Below are 18,236 nucleotides of genomic sequence, written 5' to 3'. Positions count from 1 at the left end.
CTTGGCCAAAGAGGCACCAAATGACTCAGGTCTTTGCCCAGACTGTTCTCATTGTCAGTCGGCACACACGTTGCTTTCCAACAGGCCATCTGACTGTGGCCATGTGCTCAACAGTAAACACAAGTGAACGGGTATGCTTACAGTTCCGGACGTGAACATGTGGGCTGTATGATGGCGGATGGTCTGCAAGCATTGCATGTCTTAGTTGTCAAATTCAGATTTCTAGCAATCTGAATGAGGGTTCATGCTGACTGTTTTTTGCAACAGGGTGCTCGAGTGCCAAGTCACAGGGGTGTATTATTGCACACACAAATGCACCCATTGAGAGAGACCATAGAGCCTGCAGTGGCACAAGTCGTGAGGGAAGACTTCCTGATGAGTAGGCATGAATATCCATGCCACTGCTTAAAAGCATCGGCACAGGCCAATACAGTAAATGGAAGTCAAGGGAATAATAAAGCCAGCTTTGTCTTGTCTACTTTGAACTCTGGAGGAGGTGTCTGGGCCTCTTGTTTGAGCTGAAATGCTTTTGGAAAAATTTCAGAAAGGGAAATCTCTAATCTTAAGAAAATCCTTTCATCATATAAATGCAGTGTCGTACAAGGAAGCATATTTTATGGGTATCTCATGTCCTCATTCACTTTTTAATGACTTATTTATCAGCAAGATTGCAGGGTGTTTACATTTCTACCCAACTTGGCATTATGATGTTTCATTTGGGATTCATTGAGTCTGAGTTGGTTTAATGAATCGTTAAGCGGTAAGTCACCAAAGTAAACAACTCAGCATGTGTCTTTTATACCAGAGATCTTGTTAGGCCTGAGCGTGTGCTCTCCCCAACCTCTTACTGTGGTCCAGACAAACAGGCACCAGTGCTGCTCAGAAAGAGAGTGCCAAGGGATTTGTTTCTTACTTTTTCAATTTCTGGAATAATCTGTCATCCATCCACATCCGCCTTGGAGAGAAATATGGAAATAGGCAATATTAGAAGTAAACAAATCTCTGCAGGTCCTGGTGACTTAAAGCTGCAAATTGTTCTGCGCTGCCCTTGGCAAATGGGCTCCTTTTGCATCAAAGCTACAGTAGCAGTGGGAGCCACAATGGGTTCAACAAATTAAATTATCATTCCCAACGCTTGAGCACGTCCACACTCGGCATGAATTTGTTGCCCCTGTCTGCCTTTCCTGTTTTCATTTATTCTTCTGCAGTCTTTATGTGGCTGTGGGGTTTGGCATAAGAATATGGGTGAAGCTGTGGCTATAGGTTCCCCTACAGGGATATATTCTGCAGAGATTATAAAAAATATAAAAAAATATTTAAAAAGTGTAAATGTGCTCATCCTGAATTCTTCAACAACCCACCACTGATTGGGAAGGACTTGAGTATATATGTGGGATTTGTATTAACTGATTGCTATCCAAAATACATGGGTCTTGATGTATTGAAAACATAATTGTAGTAGTACATTAAATATAGCTTGTATGTTATTATCACAATATTACTACACTGTAATATTGTAATAATAAAACCAATATAAACCCACAAGGGAATTTTTCTTAATGGCGCATGGGGTATAATGCAGACAGAGGGCTTCTCGTAATTGGTCAGTGAGTAAGAGACAAACTGTACATTACACTAATGCACAGTAAACTGTGCACTGCTGTTCAGTAAACTGAAGAGGGGGACCATTTCACATAGTCTTTTTGAGAGAACTAGCAAGACCCACTCTGATTTTAGATAAAGACGATGACTATGACTTTCCCGTTGTCAGTAAGTCCCTGCTATATGAGGCATCTAGATTCTGGCAAGACTTGTTTGATCACGATCATCCAATAATCCATCTTGTCAGGCTGGTGGGTTTAGATCAATCAGCATGCTGTGAGAACTGACACAGCAATAAGTGCTTCACTCCACTGCCTGCTAAATCATTTCACTGTGTTGCTAAGGGACATGAATTCACTGTGGCTAATTCCTGGGCACAAATAATAATTTTTAATTTGCTTGTCTTGAACACGCAGGAATGAGCTTGAAAAAAGTCATTTTTGTCCAAAAGTATTGAGACTCTAACCCCCCCCCCCCCCCCCCCCCCCAGCTTTACTGACTGTAGAAATGCAGAATAAGACAATTGTTACAACTCACGAGGATAAGCTTTAGATCTCAGTGAGAAACTGTAAAACCAGAAATACTAATAGAAGCACAGGAAGAAATAAATTGTTCTAATCATGCTAATTCTGGTGTCAATGGGTTTTAGGAGTGATGCTAAGGTATGGGTAGCGAATCAATACTGGGTGGCTGATCCACTGTCTTTGATTCATCAGAGCTATTCTGACAAACATCGATTGAGCTCCTGTTGGTTTCTGTTTCCCAGGGATTACTCCGAGTATTATAATGAGTGTGAATTGATTTATAAATGCCAGTGATTGGCTGGTGTCTCACAAACCTGTCCGCAAAGGCATCGCTTTATCTTTTACAGTAAGAAGTACCTGCCTTACTTGCAGCATTCACTGATTCGCATTGAGTCTCAATAGTCATTTTGGCCTTGTGTGCTTGACAGGTATATTTTTGTCTGACATTTCATAATAACTTTTGCCAGTTGTGAAAAAGTCCACTTAAGTATTGAGGTGAGGGATCATTGGAGTCTTTAGCAAACTTGAACTTAAGCATACTACACATTCACACACGTCCACCCACGCACTCAATCGCTCAGTTTTGATTGTCTGAGGTTCTCCTTTAAAGCTGAAGAAAAATACAGAAATTAAGCGGTGTATAGAGAAGAGGACTCTTTGGTCTGACTCTATCAAACTTCTGCAACCCAAGTTGAAGATAACAGCCATCGCGCACACATTAGAAAAGTCTCTGCTAATAGCCCCACTTCAAAACTCCTCTGCTCAGATCTCACCTGCAGCTTATTCACACAGTCTTCTCAGAAGACGAGAATAATGAACACAGAAAAGCCTAACATCGAGAGGCTGGTTGTGAATAGAAAAAGGAGGAGTGATCTGGTGATGCTGTTTTCTGTGAGTCGGGTTAATGCTTTGGTGTACAGTTATTATTCTCGTTAGAGGCTGTCCACTTGCCTATTCTGCTGTTGTGGCAGAGATTAGAGTTGTTTCTCTTTGACCATTTCTGCACTGAGGGAGGCGGGGAGAGAAAGATAGAGAAGGAGTTTCAAGCTGACAGAACACTTGGCAGCATAAACATGGGACCTGTGTTCTGCGCTATGACCTTGTTTGCTGACGTGTCAGACCTATTTTTCCACTCCAGAAAAAATGCTCGATTGCCACAAGGCAATGGGAGTACTCGTTTTGCTGCTAATCGCTTTGCTCCTCTGGGTCTCTGTGTTGTTGTAAGGATGTTTGTGCATGAGAGTAAAAGCCAGGATTGTTATTAGAGACGCTACTAAATGGGCTCCCCCACTCTCATGAACACTGCTGGTCCAAATATAGATTTACATAACAATAACAGCAAAATCGCACTGTTACAATCACAAAAAGGTTTCTTCCTGTTAAAAGAAAGTTTTTCCTTTCCACTGTGTCACCACATGCTTGCTTTAGAGGGTCATCTGATTGTTGAGGTTTTTCTTTCTAATGCATATGTTTCCTCTTATAATATAAAGTAAGTTGAGGCAACTGTTGTTGTGATTTTGTGCTATATTAATATTAATAATTGAAATTGAAAGTATTGCATTCAATGTTTTGTTTTATAAAGGCTCATTTTGGCTCAGTTTGAATCCTGATACATGAAGTAATTTGTGTCACACTAAAAAGCTAATTACACTGGAGTGAATGTGCATGTTGTTTTCACATTGCAGCTAAATTGAATATTCAGTTAAGTGGTAAATAATAAACAGCTAATATGGTAAAAAGTTATCGAATGTCAACATTACTGGTTTCAGATGTTATATTGCTAAGTCCTGTATCATATTAATTTCAATTAAATAAATGACTCATTTTTGTAGCATTTTGGAGTTATTGTATGAAGGAACAGCAGGTACAGTAACCTCACGGCTGACTTGAACCAAATGTGTAGCCAACTGGCCACTTAACCACAACGTCAGCTGGTTAAAAATCACATTTTAGCCCATTTTCTCCATTTATTGTGTCCCAGATTTTTGTTATTTGGAATATATATAATGAAGAAAGAATTGGAATTTGAATAAGAAGTGTTATAGGTATGTATTTATCTAAGGTTAATTTAAAAAGTTATCAAATCGTATCACTTGATCACCTCTTCACATTATAGTTCAAACCAAGTTTCTGGCCTTGTTATACAACTGTATTTATGTATAATAAAACGTAATCCTATATGACTACTTTATCTTAAAAGGGCTTCTCTTATGAATTCCAAATATACACAGTGTACTGCTGATGTTATTGCTGCTGTTATACAAATAAACGACACTCACTCTATTACAAAGATGCTGTATGAAAATAAGCTACCATGTCATTTCTTTTCATTTATGTCCGTCTAACTTTTCCTTCACATGACACCCAAAGTTTATCACGTGTGCTCGAAAAGTTATTTTCCAGGCATATTTCTTTCTGTCTTCTTGCATTTAGCCACACACGTTGCATTGTATGCATTTTGCTCAGTGAGCATGAAAATTGCTCCATTTAATGAAGCCCTACTATGTTTACTCAAGATTCAACACTTCTTGGAGTACCAAGAACAACTCGCCAAGCCTTCCTGTAAGGAGGTGGTGCAGGAAGAGAACGACAGATATCCCTTTAGATTTCTGATTTGCCCTACGTATTGTTACATTATAATGCTGCAGGGCGTGACTGACTGCATGTCCAGTCCTAAAAAGAGCAGTATTGTGCTTGTGACATACATCAGTCACTTGAATGCCACTGTTGACCTATATATGAAGGCCTGGGTCAAAGGAGAGACAGGCTGGCCAGAGCACAGAGGAGATATCCTGTTTAATGAACCTTAATGTGGCATGCGTCAGACTGTGGCACACAAATATAACCAAGAGGAAGACACAATTTGTGCGCTACTTTGGTGAAAACTGAGCATAAACAGTTGTGTGTCTTGCATTGTTTCTGATTGTATAATCCTGACCAATGCACTGTGCGTTCTCTGGCTTCATTCAAAGCCAGTGAACGCACTTACTAATTAGATTCATGTACATTTTGACAGTAGAAGACAGAAAAACATGGACCAGCTCCTCGAAGGGGGAAGGGGAACGATGCAGAAGATTTAGTGCAACTCTAAGTCCTATTATCTATGCCTTGATGACTCCTCTGGTGCAATAATCAATACAGGCTGACTGGCACCAGGGACCAGGGTCCACTACAGGAAGAGGATATCTTCAAACCATCCATTATGGATGAGAGAAGAAGTGAAGGGATGGAGAAAACAGGAGATGATAGATGTGGATTGGGCTAAAGGAGAGGGAGAAGAATATGGAAAACAGGATGAGGAAGCGGGAAAAAGAGAAAGTAAACAACATGAGGAAGAGCTCATTCAGAGTGGGTGAGTGGATGAGGCATAAGGTGGAGCCACTGAATGTGCCATGGCTTCTGTTTATTTTTTTATTTCTTTGCTGCACTTGCTCCCTCTGTGAGGCTGGTTCATGCTGTTCTTCCAGTGTGACTGTAAAGTTTATGTCCAGCTGTGGGAATGGACGCAGCCCTCACAGGTATCAAAATTAAATTGTCTTCTTCCCTCCCTCCCACAGCATGCCACCACCTTTGCAGCAAACATTTTGTTTGTAACAACTGTTCTTTCTTCCCCCCTCACAGCTGCATCCTCCCCCGTGGTACATGCTCTAGTCTTCCTCCTCTTTCTTCCTTGTTGTGGTAATTTTGTCCTTCTTGCTGTGGCTGCCGTACCTTCTGGCCACACACACCAATATCAGCCCGAAATATCACTGCAAAAACACTCCACAAACAGCCCCTCCTCTCCCGCATCCTCCTCCTTTTCCACTGTGATGTGAGGTCACAGCTGGGGAGCCCTTTGATTTGAAAGCTCAGTGTACATTTGTGTATGCGATGGAGGGGGCTTCTGCGCTGCTGAGTGCCTGTGATAGAAGGGGTCCAGGATGCCATGACAGCGGTTGCTAGCCAGCACTAGCAGTTTATCCTCAGGCAGGAATATATACAGCCGGCTTCACTGCTGCCAACTCAAGCTAACGGGACTGTACCTGCAAGCATGTTGGGGTCTCTGTGTGCCTCAGAGCTGTGCGCTCTAGAACAGAGGTGGGTGGCAGAGTAGGCTCAGTGTTTGGTTTGTGTGTATACTGTGTGGTGGAGCCAGAGGAGTGCTTAGAGTTAGGAAGTTTTGCTGGCTTTTTTTTTTTTTTTTTTTGCTTATTGCAACTTATGTTTGTGTGTGTGTGTGTGAGAGAGGGAGCATGTAGCACTGCTGAGCTCTGCTGGCTCTGGGATTCTGTCCTCTGCAGAGGGAATAGCTCATTATCTGCCTCTCAGAATGAAGCATCCTACCTAACACTGCAGTGCTGCACACTGAAAGGATAAACCTATTGAAGCGTTGTATGTGTGTGTGTGCATGTGTATGTGTGGGACTGTACAGGAGTTTGTAAGTTGGTATAAGGAAAGTGGTTGTGTATCCAGCACCCACAGTGTCTGTGTCCTTTTCTGCACACTGTCTCCTTCTTTTGTATATTTATATTTGTTAGTTCAGCACAGATGATTTTCTGGGGCTTGTCTTATTTACATTTCTTACTTAAGGCATTACTTTTCTTATGCATCTTTGGGCTAATATTACAATAAATATTCATTGCTTTATTTCTTTTTTACTGTGTGTGTATGACTGTTACATCATATTGCATTATATGAAACGTGCTTGATATATTCATATTAAGGCTATATCTTTGATATGCTGGGTCTTGGTATGCCTATTAAATCAACAGCCACCTCAAAATATGTATTGTATATGTATTTTGCCCTTGATATGCATTGTTCTAAACACATTATTGTATTTAAACAAAGTTCTAACTGCTTCATAGCTTGCATGGTCCCGTGGTAAGAGTCCACCATCTAGCTCAATTTCTGCATCTTTGTGTGGCACACCTGCATGTGCATATGGTTTTCTAATCAGTGGGTTGAGGTACTACAGTAGAAATCTTTTCAAGCAGCCAAACATTCAACATTCATCCAATCATTAAAAACATAAGAAACCCATTTCTGTTTTTCTGTTGTTTTTTGCTATGCTGTAGTTAAATGAGGGCAGGAATAACATGATTTCATTCACTGGTCTGGATTTAACAATATTTCTGTCAAAATCTGACTTCTGAGGTTGCTTCCTGATTGGTTATCAGGCTGCTGCTGAAAATGATTTAAACTACATAAATACATAATCCTGATGAAGCAAATTTGTAGTATTTTTGGGTGTAGGATTATAGTTCTGTTAGATATGTTAACCTTTAGTGTTAGGAACCCCCTCGCCACACACCTTGAGTGTGTCAACCGTTTGCTGTAACATTTCGTCAGCTGTGCAGAGGTGAAAATGCATCAGGGCGCCGTACTTCAAACTACTCGTTCATCGTGGCTGTTTAGAAAGACACCTTTCATTTCCAGACAGACTTCAAAACTAGTTCTGAGATGCCATAACTCAGCTCATAAAGTCACAGTCTACAGGAAAAAAAAAAGGTATATATCTATGATAATGTATATTTAGATAGATAGATAGTGTCTGTCTCACACAGATCCAGATTTTAAAATATATATATACTACTACTACTACTACTACTACTACTACTACTACTACTACTACTACTACTACTAATAATAATAATAATAATAATAATAATTTCATTTTCTATCCAGCAATCGGAGTAATCCAACTCTTTGCCTGACAAACAAACGCAACAAGAGCTGAACATCTTTTCCAAGGAACCTTACTTATCTAAACTCTCGACACTACTCACATTAACATGCACACAAAAGCTCTTTCGGGCAGAGTGGGCCCAAGTAGTCCCTTCTCCTAAGTCAAAACCTGGGCAGTTCATTGTGCTTCTGTTCTCTTTGAATGACTCAAAGAGAACAGAAGCAAAAGTACTAAAAGGTTTTTAAGGAGGAACCATATCTGAGTAATCAGGAGTAATTTACGTTGGCTTCAGTTTAAGCATTTGAGAGACTGTATTGTTGCCGGTTCTTATATCCATAAAGCACGAACAGCAGCAGTGGAACTCTGTTACCATTATCTTAGTTTAATACACCAAATCTCAGTCTGTCTCTCCCATGAACTCCTCCTACACAGTCAGGAGTTGAGCAACCAGACTTGGCAAACTGTTACATCTTAGTCTCATCGAGGGTCTTTTCAGTATCTGATATTATGACATCAACATGTTGCCTAGCAACCGTCTCCCAGAGGGCTAAAATGACCAGTTTTTATTTTAGCATTTATGCTCCCATAAAACCTTATAAAAACACTGTATCAGTGTAATTCAGTTCAGTTTATCAATTCATCACAGTTTAGTTCAATTCTATTTTTCCAGTTCAGTTTTGATATATATTAATGTGCAAGACTTGAATATGCCTTTACTTAAATGCTTTTTATGATGCCATCACATTGCCAGGCAACCAGCTAACAACTGACTAAAAGGACATTTATATAGGACAGCAGGACCTGAGCAATTTCCAAACCTGATTTATGCATTTGTGCAAGGTGCATGCACGGGTAAGTGACAGTCATGTTAAGAGAAAAGTTACGCAATCCTCCTTTACTATATGGGTGCATATTCAACAGAACAAAAGTTTGCATATCACCTTTTAACTGTATACTTAACTAGGGTGAACAGTGTCTGGCTGATGAGTGTAATCGTACACTTATCTTTCAGAGAGTAGATGTTTGATGTTCACATTACATTTTTGCTGTATATCTGCACGCAATCTGTCAAACGAGCTCAGATCAAACAATACTGTAGCATGGACTATTGGACTATTATAGGTTTATTTATGTACGTATTAGGCCAATAAACTCAGTTTCACAGACCTGTTCTTGACAAGTAGTACACAAACGAATACTTCACTTCTTACTGAATAATACAGTGTTGATTAAACACATATTGTGCCTTATTTCGAAGCCCGTTCATCAGCACGCACATGCACAAATATCAAAGCCAAAGAAGGACGAAAGGATGTTTGTGGGAATAAAATCAGTTAAACATTGCTTGCAGCTCAAAGTGGGAATCACATGGATAAACCCAATAAAAAAATGTTCATTGAGCCCTACTTCTCTGTATGAGGTTTCTGCAGTAGTACAAAAATGACACTGTTCACAAGACAAATGAACAGTGTCACCTGTGTCTTTCTTTTTTCTCTCTTCCATGCGTCCATTCTGCTCATTGTGTTGCTGGCATGCATCACCACATCAAACCATCAAACATGTTCATAGAGATGGATAAATCAGGGCAGTGACTTTTATGACAGCTGGATGTCGTCCTCCAGTGCAAAATACTTTAATCTAGTGGATGTTATCAACATATTATTTTAAGATAGTAGAGTTGAGTGATTTATTGATTTGCACAAATATCCAGTGTGCATGATCTGCGACCATAAAGTGCAGATAACTACTAATTGCGGCAGATGATTTTTAATTTCACTGCTGATGATCACACATTAGAATCAGTTTGATTTATTCAAAAGAAATCCACCTTCATGTGCATGAAGTGTGATATTGGATTTTACTGTTTAAGCTTTCCGTACACAAGAAAATCTGTTATTTGTTTTTTCAGGCTTCAGTCATTGTGTGTAAATTGTGTGTGTGGCTCTTTGTGTTTTAAACTGCCACAGCAATCACTCAACAGTATGTTCTGCAATAGTGAAAAACAAATAATAGGTCACAAAAAGGAAGATGATATGAGCAATGCAACATTACCCCCTCCCTAATCTATTCAGGAGGGAGTAACATTGCACTATTAGTTGTCCAATTAGCTGCCAGGTTTTCTGAAAATAATGCACAGCAAACCATCCGATATCTGAGAAATATATCTACCTAAACAAATGTAGACACAAATACCTGTAAATGCGCAAATTTGTCCATTCTGGTCAGAGTAGTGTTGTTAAATGGCATAAACTGAATATACTGCATCTCTAATAGCATGTACAGAAGGTGGGGAATGATCCTCTTTTATTCCCGTCACCGGCGGGGTTCTGCTGAGTCAGAAGTCTTGGGTAAATCGTGCTGAAAGAAAAAGCAGAATCCAGCCAGACACAAGGCTTATGCTTTGCCACTGCATTCTGTGCTCTGCTCCACATGCTCTCCTTCTGAGAGATTTGCATTGGTTTTGATTAGTCAGGGAGCTCATGATTTAAGACCAGATGTAAAGTGCTTGCTAAAAGTAAGAAGGTGTACTTTACACCTCTTTGCACAATTCTCCTGACTTTTTCAGGGACCGTCTGCTTCATCTTAATGGATGTCATTAGACTGGGTTTGGTCTCAAGCATCATCTGGAGCTCTCTTGAACTGCTCCATTTGCTATGATGATTTGAAGGATTAGTGCAGACATTTGTACCATCGATACCTGATTTCATTGGGTACATTCTACTGTAAGTGCATTTCCAACACTAAAATACATTTCTCCTGTTGCTTGCTCTCTTATTTTCCATAATAACCTATGAAAGTTTAATGAACCCCATATTTAAGGTGACTTAGCATATTGAAAGATTCGAGGCCTCTGTGTGATTTTAATGAAATTCAATAAGGTTAATCAGTCCATTACTCAGAGTTTTGTTGTCCCACTGCAAAGCTTTATTTTTTTCCTTTTAGCATTTTCATACAATGCATCTAGTTGCTGTGGTGATACAGACTGAAAGCTTCCTCAGATGAATTTATTATGTGAGCCTCACGAGGCTAAACCTTTCTTAAACCTTCTGGTATCCCCTCGACCAAATCCCTGCTCTGTAACACTTGCTCAGCATCTTCCTGGTTACTGCAACCCAAAGGCAGTGTGTGAGCGTTTGTATAACACTGCTGCCTCCTGTCCCCTAAATAGAATAGATTGCACTTAAAAACCTTATACCCCCCACAGGCTGAGTGAAAAACTCACAGCTGGGAAGAGCTGAATAATATATCATCCTTTTGCAGTTTGCTCATGAATAGCTCCACTGAAGAGGTTTGCAAAAGGCACATTACTTATTTTAGCTTTTCTTTCTTTCCCCTCCAGGACGCGGTAAAGTGGTCCCTAAACTTTTAAAGTTATTATTTTAGTTACAGGAGAAAAGTGCTGACATTTTTATGTACTAAGGACATAATAAAGCGGTTAGTATTTACAGTAAGAGAAATGTATAGATAGATATAGATATGTTCTGTTTATCCAGCAGTTATACATCCAGCTTTACTTCTCCATTGCAGTTATTTTTCACAAATATAAGACGATTTAAAATGATACACACGTTCCACATTCCTAGTGTATAATCATGATGTCCTTTTTATATCTGTTTCCAAAGTAAACACACATCAGATAACATCAGATAATTATTTTACTTACCGTATATTGCATCTGGTTTGTAAAGATCAGTTTGAAAGATAAAGCACAGTGACAGGTTCAATCATTTATTCGTAGTTTTACATTTTGGAGGTCAGATAACTCCCAGTTTACATTTGTGCGATGCTTAATAACTTTACCAACTGGAGGAATTATAAGTAAGAATTAATCTTGTGGCTAGTGTAGGTAAAAGAAAGCTAAGAACACTTAATCCTTTCCCAAGTGATTGCTTTCTTGTGTTTTCTTTTTAACGTGTGGAGATTAGTTCAAAGAATTCAAAGAATAGCCAAATTGTTGTTGCCATTCTGCTACATATATAAATATATATATTAGAAATCTGCTTTGGATTGGGAGAATTACATCAAGTTTACAGCAAACATGCAACAACACACCTTCATGTCTTATCTCCACTGTGCTGGTCCTGCGTCTCTGAGTGAAGCCTGTGTTTTATTGATTTCTTTTCTACCTTTACTTTCTCTCTGACAGTAAAGAGGGGGTGATTATGACAGCGCTGATGATATGTGTGGCTTCCTGCCAGGCTAATGATGGAGCAAAGTCGACGAGTGAATGTTGTATCAATTTGTATTTCTCTGTGTCTGTGTGTGGGTGTTTCAACACGTATCTGTGAGTGGGACCAGAGGGCTTAAGAGATTAAACCACAGCCAGGCCACAGTGAGAAGAGAAGACCCCTCTGTGAAGCGTTCTCACTGCAGGGAGGCTTCTTCTCATTGGCGTCCCATTTGCATGGCTCCCTGTCCTGCTCGGGGAATTGGCCTTTTCTTTTCTTATCGTCCCTCCCTCCTCCTTTGCACCTTGGAGAGAGAGTGCTTCCATCCAGCAGGATTGCTTGTTTCTGAGGCAGACAATAGAGCAGAGTATTTAGGACACTTGGCAGGCATGTTGGAGGGGATGGGGACATGGGCCGCTAAGTAGCTCATCTCGTCACATAGCCACTGGCATGATAGCACTCGGCAGCAAGGTAAGCACTGAGCAAAGTCACACACACACACACACACACACACACACACACACACACACACACACACACACACACACACACACACACACACACACACACACACACACACACACACACACACACACTATGCCCTAATTGTTTTTCTGTGTGTCTTTTACAACTCTTACAGAGTGCTGATGGGTTTCCACTAATAGGTAACCCCCTGCTTGTCTTCACTATAATGCAATTAAACGGGGTATTTGTGGCTTATTTAATGATTATATTTAAACATTCCCTTTGTCTAGTTAATCTCTGGTCTAATGTTAGACCCACACATTCTAGTAAGAGGATGAATGAGAACTTAAATTAATCTTCTTATTGTTCTATAACCATTTATTGTCTATAGCCAATGAAGAAAAGAAAAATCCTCTGAGACTTCTCTTTGTGCAATTTGAAGGCATTGATTGTTTTTCTTCATATACTTTAGGATACCGCTTCCTTATCAAGTGTAAGTAACACTCTGTGGCCAGGTAATTACAGTTATTTACTACAGTATATTTCCATTAGTAAATGGGGACCGAGACATGTAGCTTGTAAAGAATGTCAGCGCTCTCCCATAGAAACAGCTTAGCCAACATCTTTATTGGACAGATGTGGCATGAAGTAATTAAGTGGAGCACTCTTTTCTTGATGGAAAGCACGTCTCCTCTGACCTTTTGCCTTTCTTGACATAATTTATCATACATGATGTGGCACACTTTCCATACTTGGAAAGACACATCTGAAAGCTTTCACCCCGTGCATTACCCTACTGTACCGAGGGACGAATCACACTCTGCCGTGGCTGTTGCATTGAAAGGTCATTGCTCTTCTGGATCACAGTTAATTACATTAACATAAAAATAATCTCCAAAGTTTTTTTGGGTAATGGTGACGTCTAAGTGCCAGGCAGGAGATGTCAATCTTATTCATTCATTCATATTCTGTTATGTTATATGAAGGCGACTAACAAATACGACACCATACTTTTTTTGTAATAGTTTTCACTGTGTCTTCTTTCCCCCTTTCAAAAATAGAAGAAGGTCAGAAAAATCAGGTCACTGTGAGGTTGTGGGTTCATGGTTCCACCGTTCAGGAGCAGCATTAGATGCTGGCTGCTAAGTACGAGTGGTCTGTCAGTGACAGCTGCTTCATCAAAAATAAAAGTTGTTATTGTTCTAATGACTCGAGTCACTTTTCCCTTCCATTTGCATGAATTTACAGACGCTCCTTAATTTGAGGTTAATGCAGTTCATACAGCGGGCCAGCTTCAGTGTTCGTGGGTTCAAGACTGTAGTCATTGATATTCAGGTCAGCTGAGGTTGCTGAGCCTGTGTGGCCAAAGGGGGGTTGGAGGAGGTAGTGGTGTTGGGGGACATTGTGTTGACTGCAGGGGTTAAGATAAATAGTTTACATTAGCATGACAGATTCTGTTGGGCGAGAGAGCGCGGAAGCGAGAGGACAGACAAGAGAGCCAGTCATAACCGTATCATCTGAAGCTGGATTACATTATTCTGAGGCTAAAATAACATTATTCAGAGTGCTCTCTCTCTGTCTGTCTGTCTGTCTCTCACACATACACTAAATTGAATGGAAACATGATTTCAAACTTGCAAAAAGAACACCCCTGCGGGCTGTACTGTTGTTCATAATTAGATGATGTTGAATCTGAATGCATCATTTTCTTTATCAGTGAATAATCAGACAAACAGTTAACGCACATTGTTAGCTTAATTGCTAAAACGCAGGAACAAGATAAACATGGTGTCAGCTGCTGAAAAGAAGCTTTTAGACGTCCTTGCTCTTTACACTCCTACACTGCTGAAAGGAAGGAGTCTCTATTCTGGCTGTGGGAGAAATCAAGCTGTTACAATCTGAAAAATAAAGTTATTTTTTCCATCAAGTGCCGAACCATTTCCTGCTTAACAACAGGGGGTCCATGCTTCACAAAACACAGAGATAGCAGCTTTTTTTTTCTTCTTCTGCAGGTGTAGTTGTGTGTGCGCCTTGGGGCTTACTGTTTTATCTGCTGTATAATAGGCTTGGATAGCCCTTGTCTGTGTGCTGTACTTAACTGAATCATTCTGTTAGGCACCTCAGAGACAGGAACATCTTTACCTGTAGCCAAGGTCCTATTTTCCACACAGATACAATATATGAAGTGCGTCTTTCTGTGTCGGGGTTGACGAGACAAATGGTCTGTCTATGGCTTAGTTGAAATCTAAATCAATGATTTCGTCATAAATAATTCATTGGCTAGACTAATGCATCATCGCTGGTCTGTGGTGAAATTGTACCGATTCAGCATAACAAACAAATGGACTACAGCTGGTGTGTGATTTTGCTCAAGATTTTATGATCTTACCAGGGATGAAAAGATTAAATGATGTTCTTGTCTTTCTTGCTTTCTCTTTCTTGTCTGAATTTTGATGGGAAAACATTTATTCATTTATTTAAGTGGGCCACCAGTAAAAGTAAATGTAATTTTGTATGTTTATGTATAAAACCTCTAATCCTAACCCCATGACTTCATTAAACTAAAATAGAAAAACACACATCTCCATGGGCTCTGGATGAATTGAGCTAAAGAGACTAAATAGCAGTGCCCCTTAAAGCAGACAAAGACACAGCTGCCTCTCAGAGATGATGTCAGACCCAATGTCACACTATGTCATCATAATTCCTCTCCTTTAATGACTTTATTCTGTGATGACATTTTTATCTATCTATCTATCTATCTATCTATCTATCTATCTATCTATCTATCTATCTATCTATCTATCTATCTATCTATCTATCTGATATTTTTAAACCCCTAATATAAAGCAGATGTGGGGAAAACAGTTATGAGCATTCTGTCTGAGATTACATGACATGATTAAAAACAAAAGTTGTTGAAATTTTGTTGTTCAACTTGTGCTTGGCATCAAGGTACATTATTGCCTGACATTGCCATTTGCACCAACACTGGCACACACAGTTCAAATGCAGTTCCCAAGCAATTAAAAGGAAATAACTAAAAGGAAAACTGACTTAACTCTCTCTCTTTTTTTATCTTATTTTGAATAAATAAAAAGCTGACTGACAGGAAATTTTATTACCCTCACAGCAAGAAGGCCCTGGGTTTAAATCCACCATTTGGCCTTTTCTGGCTGGAGTTTGCAGGTTCTCCAAGCTGTCTGCGTGAATTTTCATTTTGTGTGGCAGCTGAAGAGAGTTACGTAAATATTGTCATCTTACGTTTGGCAATGAAGCAACTAATCATGTTTTAAATTTCTTACACTGATTTACAGCACATCACGATCATTAGGTAGTGAAATAAAACTATAGTTGTCCTAATTCTATAAGAAACACCCCTAAAGACAGATGATTAAAAAACTTCTGCTGGTGTCTTGGCGCCCAAAACCACAGAATATATTTGGAAGTTCAGGGCATGGACTCCTACATACCTTCTACTACAAACCTGCTTTCTGGGTGCACACGGACGACCAAAAACTGAACAGACAAGCAGCACTGTCTCACATTGAAGGACATGCACTAATAAATTTAATTATCTTCTATTTAGCTGTTTTTTTTTTAATTATATCCTCAATCAATCACTTATTTGTCTGTTCGTCTTTACTAGATTTAGGACATGTTTTTTTTTCTTGTGAAATAAGGCATGACTGGGATGCTGCAGGAGATGATGCTGTGTCTAAGCAGTGCTCATTTTCCCCTCTCAAACTGATTAAGACCAATCCAGAGTTAACCTCGTCTTAGCTTCCTCTTGTAGGATTACTGCAAATCTGATGTTAATGACTGATTGTGGTGGTGATTATGATTGTATGTGTAAGGAGTGGTGGGGGGTTGAGGCGGTATTCTGGAGTGGGTGGTGGTGGATGGTATTTGAGCTTGTTTTTGAAGTCTACCAAATGGTTACTTTGTAGAGCACAAAGTAACCATGTCCATTTCTCCTCCCTACTTCACTGTGGCTGCCTGAGTATTAAAAAAAGGAGAAAAAAAGTTACTCAATTATGCAACTCACATCAGGCTAAACACAGAAAAGGAGGGGTTTCACTGACTTCCATTTCAGTAGCACCCTTAGGGAATTGTGGGGTTGTGATAAAAAGAGCAAAAGACAGTATTGGCCATTGGACTGGAGCAAAAAATCCCAGAATCTGCCCTTAAGAAGACTGTAACTTGACAAAATTTGATTTTGGTGGAATGAGGTTGGGAATCCTAAGAGGAGCAAGGAGAGAGAATGTGCTTGAAATTCATAAAGCAAAGCAACACTGGTTGCAGCAGTAACAGTTAGCAGCTCTGGCCACGTCCAAAGTATGATTTATGGGGAAGACGTCCGGGGTCCTGTGATTTACAGTGATGATTGGAGCGCTCATCAAGTGCATTCAGGCTGCTGAAATAAGATAAAAGAGAAGGAGGCCCGAATATTGTTTTTCAGAGTCTGCTGTTTTGCCATGTTGAACCAGTCTTATGTGTTTTTACAGTTTTTTACTCAAGTAACATTTCTTAATGAGGTAGATGAGATTCTTCTTCTTCTTTCACTTTGTACTTGAATGCTATAAGAAGGCTTTTCGTGGTATCCCCTAATCTCTTAAGTGCATCTATTAGGAACATTTATGATTAATGAGTTACAGCTATCTACAGTAGCAGTATAGCTGCAAAGTGGAGAGAGGAGAGGTTGAGTTCTAGTAAACGGCGGGTTTTCGGCCTTTCCCTGACACTAAGAGATGAATGTCTTCAATAGATGAGCAGAGCACCCCAGGTTTTCGTTCCACAACAGCAGTGTTGTTCTAGATTAAAATGAGTGTTTGCGTTGTTTGATTGCCGTTCACAAAAGACCCCCCACAGCACAGAAACTGGTGCTTTTGAAAAGTGTTGCTAGGATACAATCCAGCGTAAAGATGAAATCCCTTCTCTGCGGCTTTCGAGGAGCTGTGCAGCTCGGACATCATGTCCCAGCATACCGTGCACATGGTATGGTTTACAGTGCGTCTGCCTGTTTATGGCGCGGCTCATTTTTGTGTGCGTCCCCGCCATGCGTCGGCGTATTAAAACGTTTAGTCATACAGTAAGTCCAGCTTTGTTTGTGTCATGCAAAGCTGCCATATTACATGCACTCTCTTCTGTCATAATCCGTTTTTCTGTAATAAGACTCCATTTGTCTGGCGAGTGCTGATATCTCAATCCTACTGTCACACCTCTGAGTCTCTGCCAGCTGACACCTCAGGCTGTTCACAAAGAATCAATAGTGTCTGCCTCATGTTCAATTATACTCTAATCAACACTCACCAAACCAGAATGACCTCAGACAGGTCTGCTGGTATTGAGCTGATGCTCAGTGCTGTAACACCAGAAAATTAATATATGAGTGTAGACGAGGCCTCCAGGTTTGGGTTGATTGACAGACAAAACTGTGGAGTAAATTGGAGAATTTTCTCTGTGTTATTACATCTTAATGTCAAAAGATGTAAAAAATGTTTTTTTCTTTCCCTGTGGGTTCGTTTTGTGGGCAGTACAATTTGAATTTCTTCTAAACACATGAACCATTTCCAGTGTGACCTGATTCTACACCCTTAAGTAAATAAAGATACTGAATTAACAATTTCACGCCAAATATTTTCCACCTTTATGTGATCTCTCCTCCGCTTCTTATCTCTGTCAAAGCTCTCTTTGTGTTCCCTCACACACACACAAACACACAGCTGTTGCTTTTCATATTGTGTTACTGGGAATGAGGCTGAGAGCTGGTGGCGTGGCGTTAAGATTTTAGGGGTAGTGAGTAAG

General features: G+C 39.9%; 1 protein-coding gene across 4 annotated transcripts in view; it reads left to right on the top strand.

The window, feature by feature from the left end:
* cntn1a (contactin 1a) overlaps positions 1–18,236 on the top strand; it is a 61,408-nt gene that overhangs the window by 11,274 nt on the left and 31,898 nt on the right. Inside the window, exons 1-2 of one of the 4 annotated variants that reach the window (XM_026175389.1) lie at positions 11,673–12,434; positions 12,604–12,628. The exons of 1 other annotated variant lie outside the window; for it this stretch is intronic. In XM_026175389.1, the coding sequence (XP_026031174.1) occupies positions 12,414–12,434; positions 12,604–12,628 (46 nt within the window). In that variant the 5' untranslated portion in view covers positions 11,673–12,413. Of the gene's footprint in view, positions 1–4,190; positions 5,479–11,672; positions 12,435–12,603; positions 12,629–18,236 lie in introns of those variants that run through there. 2 more of the 4 variants (XM_026175387.1, XM_026175391.1) reach the window with 2 other exon arrangements.

The sequence above is a fragment of the Astatotilapia calliptera genome, chromosome 7 (assembly GCF_900246225.1).
Source record: "Astatotilapia calliptera chromosome 7, fAstCal1.2, whole genome shotgun sequence".
NCBI classification, from domain to species: Eukaryota; Metazoa; Chordata; class Actinopteri; order Cichliformes; family Cichlidae; genus Astatotilapia; species Astatotilapia calliptera.
Note: the sequence above shows the minus strand (reverse complement) of the source record. Positions and strands in the feature narration are given on the sequence as shown.